Source organism: Lacerta agilis, chromosome 1 (assembly GCF_009819535.1).
Source record: "Lacerta agilis isolate rLacAgi1 chromosome 1, rLacAgi1.pri, whole genome shotgun sequence".
In the NCBI taxonomy this organism is placed as follows: domain Eukaryota; kingdom Metazoa; phylum Chordata; class Lepidosauria; order Squamata; family Lacertidae; genus Lacerta; species Lacerta agilis.
Window position 1 is genome coordinate 28,842,543 of NC_046312.1, and position 26,611 is coordinate 28,869,153.

The following is a 26,611-nucleotide window of genomic DNA, read 5'->3' on the forward strand; positions in this document are numbered from 1 at the left end:
TTTTCCTAATTATGACTTTAAAAACCGCAAAGTCTCCTGTAGAAATTAATCAAAACAAGTCCAGGTATATATTTTGGGGCACTGTTTGGTAAAGCATTCTCTGCATTTTCCCCATTCTTTTTGAAATTCTTGTCTGGGTTGTCCCCTAATTGTCTCTGTTAATCTGGCCAGTTCAGTATAATCTAATAATTTATCCTGCCATTCCCTTTTTGTTGGCACAAAATCTTTTTTCCAATTTCTGGCAATTAATGTCCTCACCATGCCTGTGGCATAAAGGAATATTTTCTGATCTTCTTTTGCTATACCTGTGTCTGTTATTCCAGCTCCTAATGATTATTTTAATATCTGGTTTTCTGATTCCCCAGTTTTCTGATTCTGTGACTCTCTACTACAGGTGGGCAGAGTTGAATCATAGAATCATAGAATTGGAAGAGACCACAAGGGCCATCCAGTCCAACACAAAAAGTGGAATATTGACTATAGCAAGAATGAACAGGAAAGCACAGGGTTTCTGAGGTCTTTCCCCAAGTAAAACCTGGGGCAAAAAAATCACAAGCAGGAACATACAACCCCAAACTGAATTGAAAACAGGTCAAGGAAGGAGAATGTGGCTGGGCAAATTGTTGCATGGTCCACTTTCAGCTGCAGGTAGATATCCTGCAAGTGATGCAGCAGTTACAAACAAATTACTATTCTCAAAAAAGCAATACCTTGCTCACCAGCCTCCTGCGGCCCTTCCTGAGGCAGCGGGTAGGAACACTGGGAAGACGGTTCAAGCGGGCATGAAACCCTGGGTGGGGAAAGGAAAGAAGAGAACGCTGAAGACAGAACACTATCAAAACAAAGACCACAATAAACAGTTAGCTGTAATACAGAAACAAGAAACTAGACTGCATTCCAATTTCCAAATCTACCTACAATATTTTCTGGAGCTTGGGCATGCTGTTATGCTCTCTGAATTTCTCTCTATTTACATAACATATATGAAGAGTGACCATAGCCATATGGCAAGAAGGCAGCATGGGTTAAAGCACCCTCTTCTGACACTGTTGTAATGCATGCTGGGTGAGTAGTATTCTCGCACTGAGAGCACTGAAAGATGAAGGTATTGACCAAGCTACTTAGGATAAGAGGCATCATCATACATAGTCAGAACACCTTTCTGTAAGTCAGCCTGCATTTATCCCCAGCAGCTTTTAGAAGCAGGAAGAGGAAGGAGTCAGCTCACACAAAACCAGATGTTACCTGCAAGCATTTCAACCATGTCAACTATCTCCACAACATTTACTGAAGGATCTCACCTCTCGTAGCAGGCCGAGAGGGCAGAAGGAATGTTGGATCTGAAATTTTTTCAAGGCTGGAATCCATTCGTTCCATGTCAGACTGGCAGTCAGTTCCCCACTTGGGCAGGAGGTTGGGGACCGTGAATCCTGAGACACATTCTCCCTCATGGAACCAATCGCTCTGTTCATCATCACCTAAAAGAGAAGGAAAAAGCTGATTCAACACTCCAAAAAGCAACATCATTTGAATACTGTTGGTTCTCTCCAAGCTATAACAATGAAATAAGCAGCATTCACTTGTATGAATATTCCTCGCTAGAACTATCATGTTTGCTCATGTACTTAGAACGCAGAAGTAACTTTATACTACATGTATTACAAAATGTCTGAACATTATTGTTTGTGTTCCAAGGTGAATTTGTCCTTTATGTTTGAGCACAAGAACACGTTTAATTGTTAACTCATTATCTATAATTAGAAATATTTTGTTAGCAACTGCACAGCTTTATGATACACCTATATATACATAGAAAAAAAATCAACCTACATTTGAAAGCTAGAGGAAGACCCCTCAGCCTTCAAAAAATTGTGGGGGGTGGGGTGGGGAATGCAAACAGGACACAATATTTCAATGCTGAGACAATGCAACTGCCCCATGAGAAAACCACTGCTTTGAAGGAAGGCATATTTAGATTTGTTGCAACAGAAGAACAATTACAAGTTTACTGAACAAAACTGAAACACAAAACATAAGCATTTAGAAAAGGCATACCATTTTCTCTCTACAAGACCAATTAAGAATACATGAAACCCAATATTCTCTGGTACTCCTATTGTCTAACACTTATCTAATTAGGACATTAACTCTGAGTAGTGGTCTTTTCTACTTTACACATCAAAAAAACAGTGCTGAGCAGTTGGCCATTTTTTTCTAATATTCTATATTTCTCAACAAGGATACTGCTAAATATTCTCTGACAGATTGCTAGCTCTCCAGTTTTATTATGATTTGGAAAGTTTACAGGGAGAAACAAAAGAGGACTGTCTTGATACTGAACAAGTGTTATGATCTAAATTAACAGAAAGCCTTGTGACAGCTTAAAGACTAACATATTTATTAAGAAATAAGCTTTAGTCTGCGATTGTCATCCAAGGACCTTCTTCAAGTGCCTCCTCCATGAGAACAGGCCTTTTTGGTGGTGGTTCTTCATTTGTAGACTGCTCTCCCCGGGGAGGCTCAGATGGGTGCCTTCATTACACATCTTTAGGCACCAGACAAAAACATTTTTCTATAACCAGGCCTTTGGCTGATTAACATTCTATGGCCCTTGAAATGTATTGGGGGGGTGTTATTGGTTTGTTTTTGTTTTATTATGCACTTTGTGTTCTCATTTTGTATTTTTAAGTTGTCAATAGCCCTGTTATCTTCAGATGAAGGGCAGTATGCAAATTTAATAAATAAATAAATGTATAAATACTTTAAGCATAAAATTAAAGAATAGAAACGTAAGAATATAGTTACCTTGGCGACCTTCATCGTTCGTAAAAAGGCCAGTGTCACTACTGCTGCACACACTACTGGTTTCACTGAAAAGAGAACAGAGAAAATTAAGCACAAATGCAATTGATATAATCCACTTTGCAAAAACTCTTCACTGCAGGAGGGTCTCAAAGCACTTTCTAGACAGCACACAATAATGGTATTGCTTTATTCATCTTTACAGTCTGGTTGACCCACACATGGGATGTCAGGAGACACTTAAATGAGCAGCACAGTGGTGGCCTATCAATTTAGATGAGTATCACATATGAATCTTATAAAAGGTTTTGATATATAGTAATCCTAAAAAGCAAATTACCGTAGTTTAGAGACATTGATTAATATTCCTGCAGATGCTATTTTACTAAGAAAGAAACCAGGAGAGGGTAGGCAAACAGGTGTTTCAGTCACCCAATTATGGGAGAGTAAGTGTTGTTATTGTTATAAATTAAATTTGTATCCTGCTCTTCATCTGTACAGGAAGGGCGGTTCACAATACAAAAATACAAGATAAAAATTGTTAATGTGTGCCAATGATATCTAGCTACTTTATACTCTATTTCTCCTACAGTCATAATGAAGAATATAGTGCAAACACAATGGTAATATTGTGTATTAACACCTCCACTGTCATAAGTAGTATGTTTCTCAATACCAGTTTTCTGGGAATCAAAGGTAGGCAGGGTGCTGCTGCATTCAGGTACTGCTTGTGTGCTTCCCACAGGCATCTGTTTGGCCACTGGAACAGGATGCTGGACTATTGGCCTGCTCCAGTGACATAACATACAATATTTTAGCCTCTCTTTCAAATGGCATCATGTCTTATAATAAAGAATTATATGAAGCACATAAGCAGCTGCCAATTACATAGGGCTTTCAATTTTGACACTGCAATTCTATTAAGAGATGGTGCTCTCCTGAACACAAAAGTTCAACTTGAAAATAAGTAATATATAGATATCTGTAAAATGACTGGTTTCCAAGAACACTAAATTTGTATGTGGGGGTTTAATACTGGGATTAGAACAATTCAATTATTGTGGTGCATTGGAAAAGACAATCACAAAATTCACTTGGAACGCATTACATTTCATGATTTAAACTACATGAAACAGCAGAGCATAACAGCAAATAAAAACCAGAAGAATCAAGAAAATATGGGTATTAAACATGGTGCCCTTCAGATGGTTTGGACTACAGTGCCAGGCCCCCAGCCAACACGGTCAATTGTTAGGTTTCATGGGACTTGTAGTTCAAAACATCATGTTGGCTATCCCTGCAATAAAACCAGTTACTGTAGGCCTGGGCAAATAAAAAAGGGTCTTCAAATGGTGCCAGAAAAGATGTCAGACTTGACACTTAACACTAGGAAAGCCCTTTCTCTGGCTGCTGCTCATCTAGCTTCAAAGTATGCATGAATGTTGTGAGGAAAGACTCTGAGGATGACATCCAATAAAAATAATAGCCTGAAATACACTCCATTTAGTTTGCTGCTCTCAGTTACTAGCTTTCAAAGGCACTTCTACATACTTCCTTCAATAGTCATGGAATGAAGAATGTTGGTTCTGCAGTTATTTGGCACTGTTCAATCATGACATAATGAGCAAATAAGATGACGTATTCGAAGAAAAATAATTGTAGGGAATGAAATTATATTCTCCTTCAGACATGCCAGCAATCTGTTACAGAATAATTAAGAGTACAAAGAAAATGAGAACAACTGATTGGGTGTTTGCAAGGCAAAGTGAATGATGATATGAGACATGTTTTATGAGCAGTGGCAACATTACAGAATTTCTCAGCCTTACAGTCATTTTGTCACTCTAACTGATGAAACTTGAATTTTAACCAGCAGATGAGTATTAGATTAGTTAACTAGAACAAAGGGACACCATTGACAAAATCTGATGGATAAGAAGATGCAGTTGGAAAAGGCACTTACATTCCTTACAGGATAGCAGTGTATGTACAGTGGTTAACTTTCTACTGATTTCATTAAAATGCAAAATAATTTGATTATTTCTGAAGCTTCATAGCTATTCATTGTATGTCAAGTAAACAATTCCCAGTACCAAACAGACACTTAGACAATACCCTGTCAACTATTCTGCTTTCTTTCACTTTCATAAAGTATTGTTTTACAAAATGAATAAAAATATAATCAGGAGCCTCTCAGGATTTTATCCAATGAAGTAGTCCCATTTGTGCAACAGAATTTCCCCTACATCTTCCTCTCCCCATCCAACCCCTAATCTGCTTCAGAGAGTTGGGAGAAATTCCCAGAACAGATTTGGGGGGAACATGGTGGGGGAGGAAAAGAGCAGTTACAGAAGAGGTTTTGCACAAGCAGGACAACTTTGTTGAATACAACTCAGTTTCTTGTAAACAACTCGAGATAATACAGTAGGCTAAGTGAAGTGTGAGCACCTTTGGGAGGACAGATGGGATATAAATTTAACAAACAGATAACTAATGAACCCAGGGTAGAAGAATTCCTGCTCACAAACTTCTAGTCATTCACCTGGTCATCTGCAGTAAATTAAAATCAGCCTCCAGACAGAGCAGTCTGGCAAGTCAGCCATGCTACAAAGTACTAACATATGCGAAAACTGGCTTAAAAGAAAAGTAACAAGTAACATTTACAGTGGTACCTTAGTTTAAGAACTTAATCCATTCCAGAAGTCTGTTCTTAAACCAAAGCGTTCTTAAGCCAAGGCGTGCTTTCCCATGGCAGCGGGGGACTCAAATTACAAATGGAACCCACTCAACAGGAAGCAAAGCATGTTCTGCTTCCAAGGCAAAGTTCACAAACCAAAACATCTACTTTTGGGTTTGCAGCGTTCTTAATCCAAGTTGTTCATAAACTAAGCTGTTCTTAAACCAAGGTACCACTGTACCTTGAAGCATGGATTTGTTTTATTCTGCATTGTTTTATTCGATGTTTTAATATGTTGTAAAGCGCTCTGAGATTTTTTTTCTTTCAAATATAAAGCGGTATAGAAATGAATAACAATAGTAAATTACACATAAACCCCACCAAAAAAATGGCACCTAGACATTCTGTGGCTGTGACCACAACCTAGGTTGAAGGTGCCATTTGGTTAATTAGCTTATACAGGTACCACTGTATATCTGGATTTCTAACACTTGACAGTGTTGGGGAATCTTCCAACCAAGGCCTTCTTGTTTGAGCATGTTGTCAGGAGTCCGCATTGTATTTCTTTTACAATTTATATATAACACTCCGTTTTAGAAGCACCATCACCTACTCCAAATTCCCAAGGTACGGTGGTGGAACAAAACTAAATTAATAAATCACTAGATGGTTGTTACAGGTCTACAGAATTATAGCCAGCCATCTTACTGTAGCTCCAGCCCAAAGGTTCATGCAAGGAAACCAGAGTTTTTTCACCCTGCACACAGATGGCAAAGCACACTATCCTTTAGTATAGGCCTTGCAGTCCAGTAAGCACTGATTAATGACCTCCAGTTACAATGGAGGCTACTTACTTTAACCACAAAATAATGAATGCTATTGATCCGACAAGCTACTGCTATAGAGTGTTATTGATCATCCAATCTTTTGTTAAAATGGCCCTCATTTAGCAATTGCACTGTTGCAAACACCTGGAGCAAAGCATGCCTATAATTAAATAGCCTGGAAGAGTTAAATTGAGAGGTGATGGACAGATCTCAGCTCTCCCCCATTTAGTTCTGCTCCTGAGCTATTGTTTGTGTCAGGAAGGATATTGATTTTCTATAAAAATAAGAAAACAAGAGGCACAGAGGGGGTGCAGAAGGTCAGGCCGGGCTGAAGGAGGTGGGGGAGGCTGACACTCTGTCTCTGTCACTTGCCTTCTAGGAGTAGGTATCCCCCCCCCCCCCGAGGCAACCTCTAATGCATTAGCTCAACCCGGCTCTCAAGAGCTACTTCAGGCTGTCACCAAACAAACTGCCAATCAAAGGAGAAAATAAGTGAACAACAAAGAGGGAAACAAGTGGGTGGTCTGATAAGTCTAGCATTTAACAAGCCATGGAATGCATCAACTAAGGTGGTGATTCGGCATGGTATTTTAGTTAGAATCAAGCACTACAAAGAAAAATCTAATTAGTGTTACCAAAAGGAAGTTAAGATATATTCCTCATGTCTAAAAGACCTGAATCAATTTTGTTAGCCCTACTAATAGAAGTTTACTGTTCCTATGAACATTGGTTGGCTACAATTTTACTATTGTCCCTCCAAAATATGCCCGTGTCAGCCTTACAAATGACAACAAAAGCATTTGACAGCACAAAGCTTTGAACTGCAATCCTAAACACCCTTCTAGAAAGTAGGTTCCATTGAACACAGTGGAACTTACTTCTGAGTATATAAGCACAGGATTGTGATATAAATTAATGCAAGAAACTCAGCTAATGTCCTGCCTGGAAAGAACACAATTGCTACTAAAAAAAACAAAACATTAAAGGTTCCATTTCTACAGTGAGGTTGTGGACGGGTTTTAAAGCAGAGGTGTGATGGTTATTTGTCTTGGTTGCTTTAGTTGACATTCCTACACTGCAGGGGGCTGGACTAGATGACCCTTGGGAGTCCCTTTCTATGATTCATAACTCTACTGCAATCATCACCATGTACTATTAATTTGTATGCCCTTTCTCTGGAGGATTTTGCTCCAGGTAGTTCACAACTTGTCAAATGAAATACAATATGTTATAGCAATATGCACTACACAGCTAAATGATACAAAAGAAAGGCCTAGACATCTCACCATTCTGACATGTTTTCATCAGAGCCTTGTTTCTGTTCATCTGCTTCACATTCCATCCTCTCATTTCTTCCCCCTTTGTTGAGGAAGGCTCTGGTCTCTGCCGATTCACAAAGTCCTCGGCTTGATGATGTCCAAGGTGCATTCTCCTTCCAACGTGACAAGCGCTGCTTCTTAGCAGATTTGAACCTGCAACCTTTCTCATAACTCCATTCAGATACTCTGAGTTTTTGCTGGAGGCTAGCAGCCACCTCTGAAGTCACACGCTTAACTTTCCGACGGCGCCTTAGCGGCCGGCAAGGTGCATTCTCAGTGAATGAGTCTGACTCATGCCACGAGTGCTGCTTACTTCTCAGAGTTGCACTGAGCGTTGGATGGCGTTTGGCTACTGCCATGTCATCTGAGTCACTGAAGTTAGCAGTCAGCACTTCCCGGCAGTCCTCAACAACTTCATCCAGGCTGGATTCAGATGCTCCACTGTAGCAACAAGCATGCTCTGCTTGGTGTGTTAGGTCTGAACGCCGTTTGCGTCCTCGCCTCTTGCGAAGCTGCCGTCGCTGCTGCCTTGGGCTAAGAGTCATTTCTTCCCACAGCTCATCCAGCTTGTTCTGTTCAGAAGTCTGCTCAAGGGCTGAGGCCAAATCATGCACCAATTCATCCATGGGCAATGTCTGCCAAAATAAAAGTAAACAATTAGAACTACCCATCATGTCAGAACATAAAATTCACATCAGGTACTTTCAGCCTAGTAACCAATGCACATCTACCAAAAACTGTTTTTGACTGTATACCACAATTGTGGCTTGCCCTTTTAAAAATGCTTCACCTTTCCAGCTAAAGGTACTAAAGTGTACTTTGCCTCATACACACATCAAGACTTCCTTTCTACTTAAGAAAACATGCGGAAAGAAAACTCACCCCAAAAACAACTCAAAGGAAAGAATAAGCTGTACAAGTCCCCTGGATGAAGTACTGTACACAACAAGAGTTATCACATATCAGTCTAATATATCCTATGAGTTCACTGCAAGAATAAGTGAAGTGAAACCATGTTCACCACACTAAGCTGCTTGGAGGAAGTGTGTGGTGGGATTGTGATCCCATCTGGCACCCTGTAGTCTTTAGAACTGTTTCTATCACTACACCTATGTGACCATCCATAAAGCATACCACATACAGTATCAAAAAAGAGTAGGCTAACAAACTTGTTACAAGGGACAAGTCAAGAAATAATTTTCGGTTTGCAACGCTGTTTCTAACTTGCCTAACAGACACTTCCTTGCTCTTACATCAATTTTACCCAGCCTGCCACTTTGCATTAGGGTTTGGTGAGAGAATGGAAACAGGAGAAGCTATTCCTTTTTCCTAACCCTCATTCTTATCCCAGCTGCTGCCTGAACCCTAACAGTCCGGCAGCCCCAAGTTCGCTCCCTAGCAAGGACACCTGCCTGAAACCCAGGAGGATGGCTGTTGACAGCCAATGCAGGCAACACCAGCAACTTCCCTGCTTACCTTCTCCTTCAGAAACTGCCTCCCCCTTCAGCAGGATGGCACCGAATACCAGCGAATGGCGAGCAACAATAGGAAAGGGGCCTATTGTCCTCGTGTCTCTGCCTGCGTTGACGGGACGACTAGATGGGCTGACTCGACGAGAGTCCAACAGTCTTTCCTGCGCGGCGGCCGCCTCCGTAAACAACCACCGCACCCCGCCCGCTTACTCGGGCTTGCCTCCCCTGGAGCACGAAGGGCCTCTTCGCTCTAACCAGACCGGCCGGCCTCCCACCCCTCTCCCTCCCTTGCCCGTTTCCGCAGCTCGACCTCGCCTTCCGGAGACTTCGCCCCCGGCCCTTTCCGACGGCTTACCCGGCTCCCGCGACGGCCTCTCAGGCTTCATCCACCCCTCACCACAGCCGCCTCTTCCGTAGGCCTCTCCAACTCGGCGCCGAGTCCGTTCCACACGCCACTTCCGGTTCTCGGAGCGGAGACCTGCGGGCGAACGGGGTGGGGGTCGGAACGTCACTTCCTCCCCTTGCAGAAGTTGTGACGTCACGCCCCTGACCAGCTGCGTCTCTCTCGCTCTCTCTCGGACGCCGCAGTGCCTCGACTGAGGCGTGAGCAGGAGGGGACAGAAGCTGATCGGGTTTCCTCCTCTTCCCCACTTGCCCGTCATGTCCAGATATCCTTGGGGTGGCTTCCGCGCGGAGCTGGAAGGCGGCATCCCAGCCCAGCAGCATCCCCCTGTCAGGGAGGTGGGGCTCTGTCCTTCTCGTGAAGGGCTTATCCACGCCCAGCAACTGCGTGTTGGGTCCCTAGGACAAAACACGCCACCCGCGTCGTCCCCGAGGCTTTATTTTCCCGTCTGGTGAAATGGACTATCGTCCACGAAAGCTTGTGCCATAATAACTTTTAAGACGCCACGAGGTTCTCGTTTTTGCTCCTTCAGACTACGTTAGTAAAGAGAAAGAGGCAAACGTCGCATTTTACGCGCGTGCTTCTTTAGCAGTTCAGAAGGTATGCGTGTATTTTGTGCTTAGATGTCCTATGCAAAGTGACCATCAGCCCAAGTGGTCCCTTTTTTCTTTGTTCCATTTATATTGTGTTTTTCCTCCTCCTGAATACTCAGATCTGGGTACAGAGCAGGCACTGACTAGACCTGTTTGACTGCAAAAAAAAATTAAAAATGTTCCATACATCTTCTACCAGAAGTCAGAACATCAGGACTGTGGTTCTTTCACTTTAGATTTTGTGTCCAGTGCAGACTATTGCATTCAGTCAGGCTCTTGTCTTTTCCACCTATGTAGAATAAGTTGGTACTGTTCTTTATTTGGGGCTTTATATATTTAACGAATTCCCATTCAGTTATGGAGCTCCTTGAGTGACATTGGGCAAGTTACTGACTAGCATACACCACAGAGCTGTTTTGAGGATAATGGTGTGTGTGTGTGTGTGTGTGATGTACATCACCTTGGGTTCAGTAGAGAAAATGCATTAAGAAAGAGGTTACTTTACGCATTCAGCACAAACCTGAAATTTAGAATGGGAAGTTTAGTCTACACAATTGTGAGAAGATATACGGTAATAACATGGGGGCAGTGAAAACAATCATGTCTTGGAACAGGTGGGTGATACCCCACTGAAGAATTGCACTCTTAGCCAGCATGACTGTATAAAAAGGTAGTGGGAAGTCAGCCTTGTGTTCAATGAGTCACCTGCTAACCATTGGCAATAAGGAATTCCATGCAGGCAATTGAGTGCACTAGCATGGGGTGGCTACAGCCCGCTTGCCAAACAGGAAGGGAAAGACATTCCTTATTGGCCTGCATGGAAATGCAACAGGCTCCTCAAGGATTTTGGACTGCAACTCCCATCACCCCTGACCATTACCCATTTGGACTGGAGTTGTAGTCCATTAGAATGCCCTGAGTTGTGAGGCAGTTCATCACTTTATTTGGTGGTATTCACATGGAATTGGTGAACTGGATACATTTTTATTTTTAATGATTTTTTGTAACAAATTTAACAAAGAAAGAAAATGTGACGGGGGAAAACAATCAGCTCCTATTAGCAATACAGTAACCATTAACAATTAATTTATATAAAATGATATAAGCCTTCCAAAATGTCCAGAAAGGTATCCACGCAAAGCTGGAATTCATATAAAGTATGTTCAAATGTAGCAAGGGCAATAAGGTACTCAAGCCATACAGTGGTGGCGACCACAAGGGCTCACAAAATCCTCTTTTGTTGTCCTGCTGTTAATCCCCATACTACAGGAATATAATGTTAAAATAAGAAGAGGAAGAGTAGAAGAGTTGGATTTGATATCCCACTTTATCAAAGTGGCTAACATTCTCCTTTCCCTTCCTCCACCACAACAAACACTCCGTGAGGTGAGTGGGGCTGCCCAAGGTCACCCAGCAGCTGCATGTGGAGGAGCGGAGACGTGAACCCGGTTCCCCAGATTATGAGTCTACCGCTCTTAACCACTATACCACACTGGCTCTCATGAATTGTGAACATCTGCCAATATCTAGGATACAAAATGGATATGGATAACGACATTAGACAAAAAAAAATTGACCTCATAAAAACTATAGATTTTTTATTATGGAATTGGCTTAGAACAGGGACCCCAACTAAGGCCCGGGGGCTGGTCCGGGAATCAGCATGTTTTTACATGAGTAGAATGTTTCCTTTTATTTAAAATGCATCTCTGGGTTATTTGTGGGGCCTGCCTGGTGTTTTTACATGAGTAGAATGTGTGCTTTTATTTAGATGCATCTCTGGGTTATTTGTGGGGCATAGGAATTCGTTCATATTTTCTTTCAAAATATAGTCTGGCCCCCCATAAGGTCTGAGGGACAGTGGACCGGCCCCCTGCTGAAAAAGTTTGCTGACCCCTGTCTTAGAAGGTGAGAATGAACCTATTATCCAGGCCTCATCTCAAAGCTGTTTCTCACGGTGTGGTTTCCATACAAGTGACTAATCTCATGCCCAATCCCTCCATAGAAATCCTCTGACCAGATTGTAATATGAATGGCTAAATATGGCATTTGCTTCCTGACAATTCAGTGAAGGCAGCACACTTTCCAGAGAGCTATATTCCAGGGAGCTATCTGACTTTTAGAAGACACCTGAAGGCAGCCCTTTTTAGGGAAGTTTTTAATGTTTGATGTTTTATTCTGTTTTTAATCTGTTGGAAGCCGCCCAGAGTGGTGGGGTATTGTTATTATTGTTGTTGTTGTTTGTTTGTGAGGAAAAACTAACTACTCGGTGCCCCAATCCTACCTGCTCTTTGGTCCAGGAATATAAAGCTGCAGTTCTGGGACCTGAACCCTTGCATTTGCACAAGGGTAGCTAATAACATTCTTGTACTAATGGCAGTAACCTGTTCTTGCCACCACAAACACAGCTATGGCACCTCTAACTTATGCAATACCTTATTGACCCTTCTGGACTATAGGAACTACCCCTTATGTGGCTAGTGGTTCCGCTCTCATTTGCAGGGCATATCTGCAATGCTCCAGGCCACTGCTTATGTTGCTATAACTAAAACTAATCTACTGAATTTCACCCCCCATGCTGCATATTTCCACATGGATCCATTTAGCAACATCACGTTGGGGAACCATATTGTGTGTAGAAATCATGTCAAGTGACTTACATCTATGCCTCTAACCTTCAGTTCACCTGCCTGATTTACTAGTGTATACAGTGTCTGGCCACAGTTTATGAAGTTCTTATTTATGAAAATACCAGTGAGTAGTTCTCTGACCTCTAGCCTTTATATAACTGAAAGTAACATTTCTCCATATTGAAGTTCTGACATTCTTGTATTGATTCACTTAAGATTTGTGCTTTGGCAGATCCTTTGTTTGGACTCTCTTTTCCTTCCTATCTTGACCTGTGCATAGAAATCATAACTTCAATGGTCATTGTGGCCCCATATGCTCTCCCCCAGTGTCATATTAAGATTACACAGCTTACCTCATGGGTAAGTGAAGAAGTTATATCCACAGATTCAGATAATGTGTGGAAGAGAGGAAATATGGCTGAGAGGACTCATTTTTGAAGAACAGAAACTCTTAACACAGTGGTAGTCAACCTTTTTATACCTACCACCCACTAATGCATCTTTTTTGATGGTAAAAATTTCCTTACCGCCCACCAGTGCTCGATGGAAGGAGAATTCAGCTCATGCCGTAGAACCCCCTACCGCCCACCTAGAATCCTGAAACGCCCACTAGTGGGCGCTAGGGACCAGGATGACAACCCCTGCTCTAACATGTTCAGAGCTTCACTTGTCCAGCCTGCTTGCATATGCAGATAAAATTAATTCTAGATAATGCATATGAGACATAGGTTACACAGGTTTGCTTGGTGACACAGAAAGCTATCCCAGATAGCAACATTAAGATATACCGAAGTATTTCCCAATTTATACTTCTCCTGGCTACCATCTTTTAAAACAGGTAAAGACTCTGTCCTGGACTGTGTTGTGAGAAAGGCTAAGAGTTCTTCACTTCTAAAAATGGTTTCAGTACCACCAAATCAAACCCATTATTAGAATTAAGTATTCAAGCAAACATTTTGTATTTCAGGCTGTAAAGCAAGCTAGCCATTTAATTTGACTTGGATGAATTTATTGTGGTTCCCTTAGTGACTACTGACCTTTAGGACAGGTAAATTCTGTTATATTGACTTGGATGCCCTTCCCCAGAGAATAATAATTACTGTTTCGGAAAATGTGTCGACATCTGGCGACTTCTCACTTTTTGAATTGGCTTTTTTTTTTAACTCCAGAAGTGCATCCTTTATCATCACTACAGTATTAGGTTCTTTAGATACAGGTAGGTAGCCGTGTTGGTCTGCCATAGTCAAAACAAAATAAAAAATAAAAAATTCCTTCCAGTAGCACCTTAGAGACCAACTAAGTTTGTTCTTGGTATGAGCTTTTGTGTGCATGCACACTTCTTCAGATACCTTCAGGTTCTTCAGGTTCTTTAGAGACACTGCCAGAAAGAAAAGAAGGAACCTCAAATGTGGTCATCCCTTTGCACTTCCTCCTAAATGAAGTACAAAGGCTTCATTTAGCTTCTGATTTTCCTATGTTCCCTTAATAACACTTCTACACTTTTGTCAGTTAGCCTTATTGCCTTCCTAACTGATTTCCTGCTTCTGATGTATTTCATATACATTTACCCAACCATTTTGAAAATGGCACACCTAATTATTACATTTATTCTTCCACTACATTCCCAGTCCTTTGCATCCATATGATTCCCCAATACTATATTACAAATGTACAAAACAGTATCTATTTGCAATAGGGTTTTTCCCCTAGTAAATACATTATGTTTTATATACTTATTTTAAGACAGACGCCATCTGCTTGCATCTTTCTTACCATTCAGCCCTCCCGAGCGACATGAGTATATTGGGACAGGCCTTGTCGGCCATCGCTAGCCTTTCTCTCAGCTAAGCTTTCCTGTGAAGGAAGGCCTAACCTTTTATTAGCAGCTTGGGTAGGGAAAATGAGCTGGTTTGCTGTGGCTAAGTGAATGTTCTGCAACCCCTGGTCCTTCTCAGCTAACCTTTCAGGGGTTAAAGAGAAAGATAGAAGGAACAAGAGACAAAGGAAGGAATAAAGTAAAAAAAAAAAAATGTGCCATGAAGCTTCTTGCAGCAAAATGCAGAGAAAGTCATTTCCAACTTCTTTCATCTCCGAGATGAAGCCACTAAATAAAAGGGCAGTGCAGAACACAAGGGCTTTTAATCTGTCTCATCTCCTTCATAATAACTGCAAATTTTCCCTGGGCTCCTGGGAGTGAGCCTCTTTCCTCTGTCTTTGCCTTATCTCCCCCCTCCATATTTCACAGCCGGCTCAGCTCCCCTCACTCCGCTGCCCCCGGCCTAGTCTCTGCGAGGCCTGTGGGAGCTGCCAGCTCCTAGGGCCTCATTGTTCCCGGCTTGGGAGGAAGCTCAGAGAGGGAATTGAAGGCAAGTCAAAGGGAAACGGCATCATTGCTGCTTCATTAATGGGAGCCTTTCAGCGGCAAACATATCAGAGAGAGGTCTTTTCAGAGGCAGTAATTAGCAATTTGGAGCTTTCCCCCCTCAGGAGATGCAGCTGTGATCTAACGAGCGGGAGCAGCACTCGCCTCCTTTTACACTTCATATTTATTGTTTTTCATTTTCTCCATCTTCCTCCCATTGTCCAGACTCCTCCTCGTTACCAGATAAGGCCCTTTTATTAATCGCTCCCTTTTAATTCTTCATTAATGATAATAACTTTCTCTGGCGCATGGAGAGGAGTTAATCTTTCCTGGGTATTGAGAAGGACAGAGCTGAAAGAGAGAGAGAAGGAAGGACTGAAGACTGGACAAAGCAACAATTGCACCTCTGGCTTCTTCTTCGGCGCCTTGAAGAAGTTTCCGAAGTCTTTGAATACGGGATTGTCAGAAACGCTTCAGCTAACTGCCTAGCTAAGTTATGGATTTGATGGCCCATGCCAGGTTCTCACCTAATGGAGAAAGCAACACTTGAAGAGAAGGAGAAACTTATGGAGAACCTCAGTTCAGCTGGCAATTCTGGTGACTCCCAGGATTGATAGATACGGAGTCCTGCAGAACAAACAGTGATAAGTAGTTGTTCTTCACAGTTCATCCCTCAGACTCTAAAAAGCCTTCTAAGAGAACCACAGATGATGCAGGACTCTCTTCTGGGCTGCTTGTTCCCTGAAGCACAGTGCATCTTATTTTCGAATGCTCTTGGGATCAAGTTGGTCATAGTTCCAAACTTGAGCAGAACCAAGACTGCTCTTGTCAAATGGCTTCAGATTGCATTCTTCCATGTATATGCTTGCTACGCCACCATTCACTAGAGGAACCTCTCTTGTCATTTATGACACTGCTTCCATTGGAAGCCCTGTGTAGAAGCTACTCTGAGCTTCTCCTCAAATACACCCTGCCACCTCCTTCCCCTGCCTTTTAGGATCAGGAAGCAGTGAGGCAGTAAGGTTTTATCATTGCCCATTTCAAGTGCTGCCCCTGTGATGTTCCTCTATCCAGTGGGCAGTAAGTCAAAAAGGAAAGGGGCATGTTCCTTGGCCACGATCACTGCCAAGCCCCGTGCAGGCAACAGAGAGCTTGATGGCAAAGAGGAGGCAGTAGCTGAGCAAGCGTTAGGATGGAGCTGCCGTGGGAGGGGAAAGAGAGCGGTTTGACAATCTCTTCCGAATTATAAACATATCCTCTTTAAATACATTTCTAAGGATAACATTTGTATTACGGCGTCCTGTGGTTGCTGATAGGGCCTTGCTTATCGCCTTGGTCTCTCCTCTTTTCTCTGGGCTCTGCTGGGAAAGGTTCCTATCTGGATCTGAGCTGACAATCCTCCACTAGGCAATTGTTTCAGTCCCGGGGAAAAATTAATTTCTGCCTATCGTTAATTGAGAGAATTGTGTGGAAAGCTGGGAGGGGGCTGGAGTGGGAGGGAGATCGTGTTATTAACAGTGTCCCTTTCATAACCAAATACCCTGATTTCCATCAGCGAGATGAGAGACTCATTACAGCAGGAAGGTGATTAGAGAACTTGGAAGAGCTAGCAGGCTGAGCTGCAAAAGAGTGAGGAATTTGGGAGAGGCTTCCAGCAACAGCCATTCCATCTCATGCTAGATACTGTCTTCCTCTGCCCCTAGTACCAGGTGACCCCTTTGCAGTTTCTGGCCGAGGATTCAGCAACGGAACATGGGAAGCTGCCTAATAATAAGTCAGACGATCTAGCTTAGTATTGTCTACATAGACTGGCAGAAGCTCTCCAGGGTTTCAGGCAACCCTGCCTGGAGATGCCTGGGATTGAAGCGGAGAGCTTCTGCATTCAAAGCATAAGTTTTACATGAGAACTTTGGAAGAGTTTTTGTGGATCAGACCAAAGTTCCATCTAGTCCTTCATCCTGTTCTCATAGTGGTGAAGAACATAGTGATGAGCTTTTCTAGGGGAAGCTCAGAAATGGAACATGAGTGTGAGAGCAGCCCCTGCCCAGGAGATAGAGCATAGTCATTGAAGCCATCTAAGCTGGTGGCCACCACATTGCCTTGTGGGAGCAAATTCCACAGTTTATAAGCTGTGTGAAGAAGTACTTTCTTTTGTCCTTAATCTTTCATTTAGCACCATTGGATGGTCTCAGGTTCTAATGTTATGACAGAGAGAAGCTTCTCTCTATTCACGTTCTTCAAACCACACATAATCTTATAGAGCTCTAGTCTATCCCCCTTACTCTCATTTTTTCCAAATTAAAAAGCTCCAAATATTGTAACCTTTCTTCATGGGGCATTTGTGCCAACTCATTGATTATTTTTGTTGCCCTTTTCTGAACCTCTTCCGGTTTGTTGCCCTCTTTCTGAACCTCTTTCAATCTCTTTCGTAATATCCCTCAGCACTGAATTCACCTTTTTCACAGCTGCCATACACTGGATTAACATCTTCACTAAGCTACCCACTCGTTCCTAGTCAGTCACCAGTTCAGACCCCATTAACTTACGAAATTAGGAATTCCCCCACCCCCATGTGTATCACCTGCTTGCATTGATTTGCATCTGCCATTTTACTGCCCATTCACCCAGCACAGAGAGAGATATTTTGGAGCCCCTTGCAATTCCTTTTTGTTTTAACCACCTGGAACAATTTGATCATCAGCAAACTTTACTATCCCAATGATCACTCCATCATTTATGGAGAAGTTTAAAAGCTCATGTCCATTTTTCGCTCCTTGGGGACTCCATTTTCTACATCTCTCCACTGTGAGTACTATTTATTCCCATTCTTTGCTTCCTGTTCTTTAACCAGTTACTGATGAGGGACCCTATCAAAAGTTTTTTGAAAGTCCAAGCACACAATGTCTACTGGGTCACCCTTATCTATATGCTTGTTGACGTTTTCAAAGAACTCTAAAAGGTTAGTGAGAAAGGACTTATCTTTGCAGAAACCCTGCTCTTTCTGGCCTTGTTCTTCCATATGCTTGGCAATTATATCATGAATATAAGCTTTCCACCAGCTTTCCCAGAAAAGACATTAAATTAACCAGCCTGTAATTTACCTACTCAGCTACGGCTCTTTCCCTTGGGAAAGGTGGTGGAAGATGCAGGTCAGAAATCAGTGAAAGTGAAGATGACAAGAATGTATCTCTGGCTTGTGAAGCCTGTGCAGTCATTGCTGAAGACAGCACTGATAGGGTTGCCATATTTTGAAGAGAGAGAAAAAAAGGACACATTTGCTGACTTCTACTTTTTACTATGGATCGCTATGGCGACTCTCATTTTACATACCCATGAAAAAGAGGACATGTCCTGGAAAAAGAGGGCATATGGCAACCCTAGTGGATATAAATAGTTCTGAAGAGAGAGCAAGTTTGTGTGACTTTGCTTCTCATATTTCAGAAAATCAACTTACCCCAACAATTCAATGCTAGGTTTGGCTTGGTTTTTTGTATCAACAAACTTATTTGCTTGTGATCCAATCTCTTCTAGGGGTTCCTAAGAATGAAAAACCATGTCTCCATCCCCCTGCTCCCAGGGCTGCACATTTTTACCTTTGGCCTCACAGCTAGTGGCTATAGTAGTCAGCTTTGGCAGGGTCAGTTACGTCATCAGAGGGAGAGGAAGGTGGGGCCTGAATCCAGTTCCTTCGCATTGAGATGGTTAGATCTGCCTGGGCTCCATCTGTGATTCATGATACTTAAAGCACTTGTGAAACTCTCTTTCATTGTTGGTGTGCATCTGTGAAAGACAGAAATGCATTAAGTACACCTCTGTCAGGTTTTGAAAGTGACTGAAGTCCAGGTAGGAAGGTTTGTTAATTTGCAAAAGAGTCACTGAGATATAATCATCATCATCATCATCATCATTATCATTATCATTTATACCCCGCCCATCTGGCTGGGTTTCCTCATCACAAACAGGTCATTTCCTAAATGTTTTTTTTTTACTTATTTTTTTTCTGGGAATGGATTGAGGGAGAATACAAACTGGCATTTTAATGCAAAAATACTTGCATTCATGAGCCGCACCAGTCCTGCAATAAGCACCTTTCTTGAAGTACCTATGTATCTTAGTACTTCAGCTATGCCGGGTTGTGAATTTGGCTGCATATCAGTGCAACAACAGACCCAGCTCATAGTTGGCAAAACCCAACTACAGCTAGTCTAACCTGGTTAAATTATAATTATTTAATATATATTAAAATACTTAAATACAGTAAATCAGATATTAACATAACACAATAGTTTGCCAGTCATCTGTGTTTTAGTACTCACTGACCAGATGTCTAAAAGGTGGGATCACATTTACTTCTTACTGAATACATGAGTACAGTATTGCTTCATGTTTTCCTTATGTTTTTGTAAGTAAAATACATTGCTATTTTTTACTTATTTTTTTTAATGATTTTTTATTTATAGTAAGTTTTTTGGTATTAATATTTTATTGAAAAGGTTTATGTTATAAAGAAAGAAAGTGATGCAAAGAAAAAGAAAGTAAAAGAAAAAAGGGGGACAAAAATGTGTAGAAAGAAACAATATACAAATAGAATATACGAAAAAACCTAACCCATACATTCTTATATAAATTTGATATTATTTTCCTAATACATATATAAATATTAATAGCCTTGCATTTTGTATAAACTCATTCCAAATATTGTCATATTTATCCAAACGAAGCCTACGTCTGTAAGCAGTCCGTTCATAAATTATATATGTTATATTGTCAATCCATTTATTAAAAGGGAATATATCTAATGATAGCCAAGAGACTGATATTGATGAACTGGAAGAATAAAGCCATTTACAGTAAGTTAAAGAATAACACTAAGGAATAACTCAAGGAGGGTGCCAGCTTTTTTGCTGTGGCCTTGTGAAAGAGGCTGAAGAAGTTATAGGAAAAAGACAAAATAAGAGAAAGAGGTGTGCCAGTTATAAGAGGAGGGTTTTTTTGTTTGTTTGTTTGTTTTTGTTTTTAATGAGACTAGCCTGAGTGTGCTGAGTCTGGTTCAAAGAAAAGCAGGCCACTGAATATCTGTGTGTTGTGTGAGGGGGGCCTCACATCCACAGTAATTACTGGAAGTGTTACAATGTATTCAGCACAAAATGAACCCGGTCAAGGGGTGGTGGTGTAGGAGGGGATGGATCATGTCCTAATTAAAAGAAGAATAGTAGGGAGAAGAAGGGGGAAGACAGATCTGATTTAAAACCAGCCCGACATATAGATACATAAAGAAAATTGCTCTGAAATTGAGAGAGCAGCTCATAAGAAAAAGGAATGAAGAAGCATCACTGGAGAACCAAGCAAGGGAAGAAGCATCGTTTTTAAGAGTGGACATATAATCCTAGAAATTCACATTAGCTGCAGCAGCAAAAACAGCAGCTTTTGCTGCCAAGGTTCATGTGATAGCCTGACCCTAGCTCTGCTCCATAGGAGAACAACCCTTCCTATCCAACTAAACTGTTTCCTAGGTCTCTAGCAACTCTCCCCTCCTCTGTCTTATACTCCCCCCGCCCCAGCTTGGCTCACTGACCAAGGCTAATGGAGAAAAGGACTATGGGAATACAAGTATGTGTGTGGGATGTGGAGATTCAGCTTCCCTCACCCATCCACCCCTCTGGATATCAAACCCTGCCTGGGTTCTGAGATCTTCAAGGGAGACCCTTCTCTTGGTCCTGCCACCCTCTTAGTGTCAGGAGCTGGAGTCAGGAGTAGGTCAGCAATAAAACACCCGGTGTCAGTGCAGTTAACTCTTCATTCAAAGAAACCAAAACAGCACAGGCCTAGTGATCTCAGGAGGTGTTGCCTCAATGGGGCAGTTGCGAGGACTGAAGGTCCCCATCTTCCTACTGCTCTCTAAGGCTACTCCCCGGGTTCCTTTCCCAGCAATCTGTGGCTCCTTTGTCTTGTCTCTATTTGCTCTATCCTCTTCATTCATCTCTTGTGTTATGGGAGACTAGGGGGGAGGGGAGCTGGTCACAGCAAGTGGGGAAGACTCCTTGGCTTCTTCAGCAGCCTGCTTCATCTCTGCCTCTTGGACCCCCCTCCCTTTGCATCTGCCACTGAGCCTGGACTCCTCTGTGTCACAGCCTCTTCCTGCTCACTAAACCCTGTTACTTCTTCAGCTCCTGACACCTCCTCTTCCCAGTCTGCTCTCTCTTCTCCCTCTGACCACTCATTGTTGTCCTCTGGCTCTGAGCCTTCTTCCCCTGGGGGATCCCCAGTTGGTGCTCCCCACCTCTCCACCCAGCCAGTCTGTGGCACATAGGTATGCTTGGAAGGGATGCGGGAGAGGGCCTTCTTGGTGGCTGCTCCCAGACTTTGGGACTCCCTCCCTATAGAAGTTAGAGTGGCTCCCTCCTTGTCCTTCTGTCAGTAGGTGAAGGTTTTTTGGAACTGATTGCATGTAATGAGATGGGTGGTAGCATACTGATTTTGCTGTTATTTTAGGTTTTAATAGATCATATTCATTCATTCATAATTTTATCACAGTAAAAGACCACCTGAAAAAGCACAACTGGGACAGCTTTCACAAAAAGAAAATATGCATTTAAAACATTGTACAACAACAGCTAAAAGATTAAAATCTGTGATAAACGTATATACACATAAAGACCTAAAATTTGGGCTACCATACAAATTGGCCCTGCCACCATGGAGGCTGACTTCGACTGTTTTCCTAGTTAACTAATTTGTTTCAGGGGGTGGTCTGCGCCTGCAAATCTGCGCGCAGAATCTGGCGACCATCCAGGTCGTCTTGTGGTCTTTACCTAAGAGGAGAAAATTAAGTTTAGACTTATCCGAAAGGTTAGCAAGCCTCTCCAGCTGAGGGTCAATGGTATCTCTGTGCATCTTGTCATAAAAGGGACATCTAAAAAATAAATGCTTGGGGCTTGCTATTTCCCCTATTGGGCAGGCGCAAAATCTCTGAGCATACGGGAGTTTACCAAATGTTCCTTCCAAAACCAGTGATGGCAAGGCTGAGCTTCTGGCTAGAGTAAAGGCCCTTCTTGTGTTTCTTGATGCAAGAAAATAGAGGTATGCTGCCGGGGCCGCAAAATATCTCTCATTTTCTACAATTATATAATCGGGGGACCTCAAGCAGTCCTGTTGTCTCTCTCTGTAATAGATCATAGATACTGTATTTACTCGATTCTAATGCTTACCTTTTTTGGCCAAATTACATACCGAAAATTATTGTGTGCATTAGATTTGATGGCACATTTACATTCGCCAACAGATACTTTTTTGGTTTCAAGTTTCTGAAATTTGAAGTGTGATTTAGATTTGATAGTCTATTAGGCTCAAGTAAATATGGTAGAGAGTTTTAATTCTATTCATTTTTTTTTTATTCCCCCTATATTTTTAGTTGTTCTTAGTTTATCTGTAAGCCACCTTGAATTCCTGTCAGGGAAAAGGGCAGGTTGTTGTTGTTGTTCTTAAAAAAAAAAATTCTGGGGGAGTGGTCACAGTGTCTTGTATAAAAGCCTGTGCATTCACACTGCCATGGTTTGGCTCAGCATGGGGTGCCAAACAGGCCAGTTTTGGTTTAGTTCAGTTTATTTCTATCCAGCTCCTGATAAATCTGAACACAGCTAAATCATGAGCTATGACTTACTTCAATGAGAGGGTGTAGCATAACAAACAGGGAAGAGTGAAGTGTCCACAGTCACTGGGAACCCACATACACACCAGGGTTGGGTGAATCTGTCAATTTTTGTTTCTCTCTGTTTCTCATTTTCCAGTCTTGACATTTCCAAATCCGAAAAGAAGTCCTTATGAAAATTCACCAGCATTTTCATATGAATTTCTCCCAATATACACTTTTGGGTGTGCAATTTTACACAAGAAGGACATATTTCTTCCTCTATTATTATTATTATTATTATTATTATTATTATTATTATTATTATTTATGCTGCCCACCTGAATGAGTTGCCCCAGCCACTCCAGGTGGCTCCCAACAAAATATTAAAAACACAATAAAGCATCAACCATTAAAAACTTTCCTGAACCGGGCTGCATTCAGATGTCTTCTAAAAGTCAAATAGTTGTTTATCTGTTTGACATCTGATGGGAGGACGTTCCATAGGGTGGGCATTTGTGTATGGAAAGCATTTGTGTATGTTATTTTTACCAGTATATATGCACATTTATGCACTCTGCACTATTTTATGCATTTTTATGCATTACCTGACTGGAAAAATTGCATTGCAAAATTCAGAAAAGTGTGAATTTTAAAGGATGACTATGCTTTGGTTCACATATTTTTCAGAAAGCGTGAATTAGGTAGATAGGTTTGCTTTTAAATGCAAACTGAATCAAATATCTTCCCCAGCCCTATGAAGACCCTAATATTCCCTAGACACGCAATCGTCTGCATTTCCCCCCTATGAGTGAACTCAGTGGGATTTACTTCTGTGTAAATATGCATAGGCTTGGGTTGTAACAGTGAAATACAATGGTAAAACTCCCAGGCTTAGGCTTTCGCTAAGAACCAGCTCGGTTTTGCAAATGCCTCAGTGAAACCTTCCATAACAAGGCAGAATGGGAAAGCAGAGAGAGAGAGAGAGAGAGACCGTGAGGGAGAATCTTCAACACATGAAATACAAAGGAAAGAAAGTGTGGAATGGCATAGACACAAATTAGACAGAGATGGAGATACAGGGAGGGATAGGAAGCATGGGAGATGGGAGGGGGCAAAGTCCGAGGCACTTTGTTAGCAGGTTCAGAACAATCTCCATTCTCTAGAGCACTTTCTGTTTAAAAAAAATAAAAAAGGAATGATGGAGAAGGGGAGAGAGTCAGACAAGTTTAATGATGTGTGTTCAAAGCTCAGATTGGAAAAATGACAGAGAAAAGCAGCCTGTTTCGGCTCTAATAAATTGTTCTTTGCTGTAAGAGGCGCCTGTCGCGGCATTAATACAGGCCCCTAATACACGGGTCAGGGTTAAGTAATTTTCTCCGGCAACTTAAGCGAATAATGAAGCTGGCAGCGGCTGGTGGTGCAGTGGGAGAGATGGCCCAGACCGCCAGCACTTTGTCTTCATTTATTATGCCAGCTCTCATGATTTGGGTACCGGCTGCGGCGACGGGAAGCCTCCACCGAGGAGATATCGCTTCATTTCGGCAAGGTAATGAAAGCCGAGATGGGGGGAGGATAAACCAATTTGCTGGCTGACATGGGAAGGAGTGATTTGCGAACCTGGGAGAGGGAGGGGTGGTGTCCAAGGAAGAGGAAGCACAAGGCTGCGCCCCGGGAGGTTGCTCCAGGCTGTTCCTGAGACTGTGGCACTGGAGATAGGCAAGGGATGTGGGCCTAAGAAGGGGCAAAGGAGAGTAGTGGCAGCAGGAGTCTATCTGGCCATGATTTGAACCACACCTTAGGTTATGGTCTGTAGGCACATGATGCAGCAACCTTGCTGAACCTAAACAGTTCTCCATTTGGTCTGAGAACTACCCAAGAACTCTGAGGTACGGAACTCTGAGGTTCCATGGGACATCAATGGAAAGGACAGGAGAAAACGACCATTTTCCATGTCAGAGCTTGGCCTGGAATAGATGGAATGATAAATAATAGTGTCTCTGAGCATTTGCCAGGTGCATCCCTTTCCCTACAGAATCCTCATAACCTACAGCTCAGAGATCAGGGCAGGGGATATTCATCTTAAAGGGGTATTTACTTCCCTCCCAAAGATGAAACATTGCTTTTCTGGAATTAGATGGAAGTGGAATTAAAATGATAAATTTACACAGTTTTTAATACAGCACTGTGTAATCCAGCAATGCCCTTCCTCAATCCCAACATCCTCCTATATTTACTCAAAATGAGTATCGTTTAAGTTCCCTGCAACATTAATTAAATGTTTCCTTGTTGCAGGATTTATGTATTTTATTGCTCGTTTCTCAACATATCTTGATGATTAGTCATGAACTGACCTTTAATTAATCAGCTTCTTTCCTGCACGATTGTGGGTTTCCTTTAATTATTTTTCCCTTTTAAGTTTTCTAATAAAACAGTGCTATTTTGCTATTTAAAAAATGAAAAGAAAACCATAATGGAGAGAAATCAGTACACTTAAGGAACAAATACTGACTAATTAAGAAGCAACTCACCACTAATCTCCCTGTTACGCTGATCAGGAAGCAATAAAACGGGCTGTACATGTGAACAGGAATCTTTAATTAAAGTCACAGAGCCCTGGGAAGCCTCCTTAGTGCTTTGCCAGTTCACACCAGAAAAACTGGCATTGCAGTTATATTTTATTGTGAAAAGAATGCCACAGGTGTATAATGACAACACAGATAACACTGGAGTGTGACCATCCGGGGGAAATGTCATCTGGGTGCTTCATGAGAAGTGAGTGAACAAAGGATAGCAATTCCAGAGAAAATGGCTTGTATGGAGCCAAGTCTTAAGAAACAGAGAATTCTAGAGTTTAGGGGCCACAATGGCAAATTGGACTTCTGCTTGCAATATATTATAGTGGCAGTTGTTGGGGATATGTGTCTTGTTTTTGTTTGTGGGTCAGTCAATATGTCTTCTGGGTTACTCTGCCGGGCTCTGGGATCTTATTTGCAAAGTGTGATTAAAATCTAGGTTTTTGCAGCATCAGTATTCCCAGTTTCTTGTGCTACACTTCATCAAGTAGCGTGAAGTCCAAAACGCTAGACACAGTCCCCTCAGCTCCCCTACCAACTGCCCACTTTGGTTAAAGATTTCCAATAAGTATCCAGTATTGGAGGCTTAACACTGCGGTCTCTGGAGAAGCAGGCCAATTTCACACTAATCTTCCCCATGAAGGGAAAGAGCATCGGAAGCGAGAATTACATCAAAGAGAAGTTAATGCCGAGAAGCGGACGACATAAAAAGGAGCTGCTTTCAGTTTCAAATGAATGAGCACAGCTGGATTAAGAGATCAGGCTGTTCAAAGCTTGTAACACCAGCTTTGGTACCCAGGATTTAGCCAGCAGGGAGCGTCCTGATCTGGGGTGCTTTTAAAAAGGGAGAGGATTTGTAACTGTGGGAATTTGGGGAGGTAGTGCTTGCTTTTCAGCCTGGCATTGATTTCTCTCTTCTAATAAATATCAACAGCTCCAGGCAGCAGGGTCGTTACATGATGGCAGTGCAGAGGACTTACTCAAGCTGCTTAGAATCACCAGTCATTTCAATTAACTGCCTTCAGTGTCACCATCTGAACCCTAGCCTGGAATGGTCCAGGTCTCATCTTTATAGACTGGAAATGGGAAGAGCCCTTCAGGGAAGAGCTTCAGGACCTCTCCAGTACAGCATATTGTGCCATTCCTGACTCACACAAAGTTGTGGACAGATGATTCACTCATAGGAGGTTTGTGCTGGTTTGACAGAGCCACCATTGCTTGCAATACATGTGTTCATTCATTTGTTTTTGTCCTATTGTGGTTTCTGGCAGTAGAGGCTGGTAACCACCAGGAGGACGCACAGGGCAGAATGCAGGGAGGCCA

The 26,611-nt window shown here is 42.2% G+C and overlaps 1 protein-coding gene across 6 annotated transcripts in view; it reads right to left on the reverse strand.

The window, feature by feature from the left end:
- Positions 1 to 9,599, reverse strand: part of GPATCH2L (G-patch domain containing 2 like) — a 31,364-nt gene extending 21,765 nt beyond the window's left edge. For 5 of the 6 annotated variants that reach the window (XR_004426079.1, XR_004426075.1, XM_033142404.1 and 2 more), the window contains exons 1-5: positions 9,453 to 9,599; positions 7,593 to 8,260; positions 2,806 to 2,870; positions 1,302 to 1,478; positions 711 to 790 (exon numbers count right to left, since the gene is read on the reverse strand). Coding sequence is in view for 4 of the 6 variants with exons in the window: in XM_033142404.1 (XP_032998295.1) it covers positions 711 to 790; positions 1,302 to 1,478; positions 2,806 to 2,870; positions 7,593 to 8,251 (981 nt within the window). In the remaining 2 variants the exon portion in view is untranslated. Of the gene's footprint in view, positions 1 to 710; positions 791 to 1,301; positions 1,479 to 2,805; positions 2,871 to 7,592; positions 8,261 to 9,101; positions 9,248 to 9,452 lie in introns of those variants that run through there. The other variant, XM_033142395.1, reaches the window with a different exon arrangement.
- Positions 9,600 to 26,611: the final 17,012 nt, after the last annotated feature.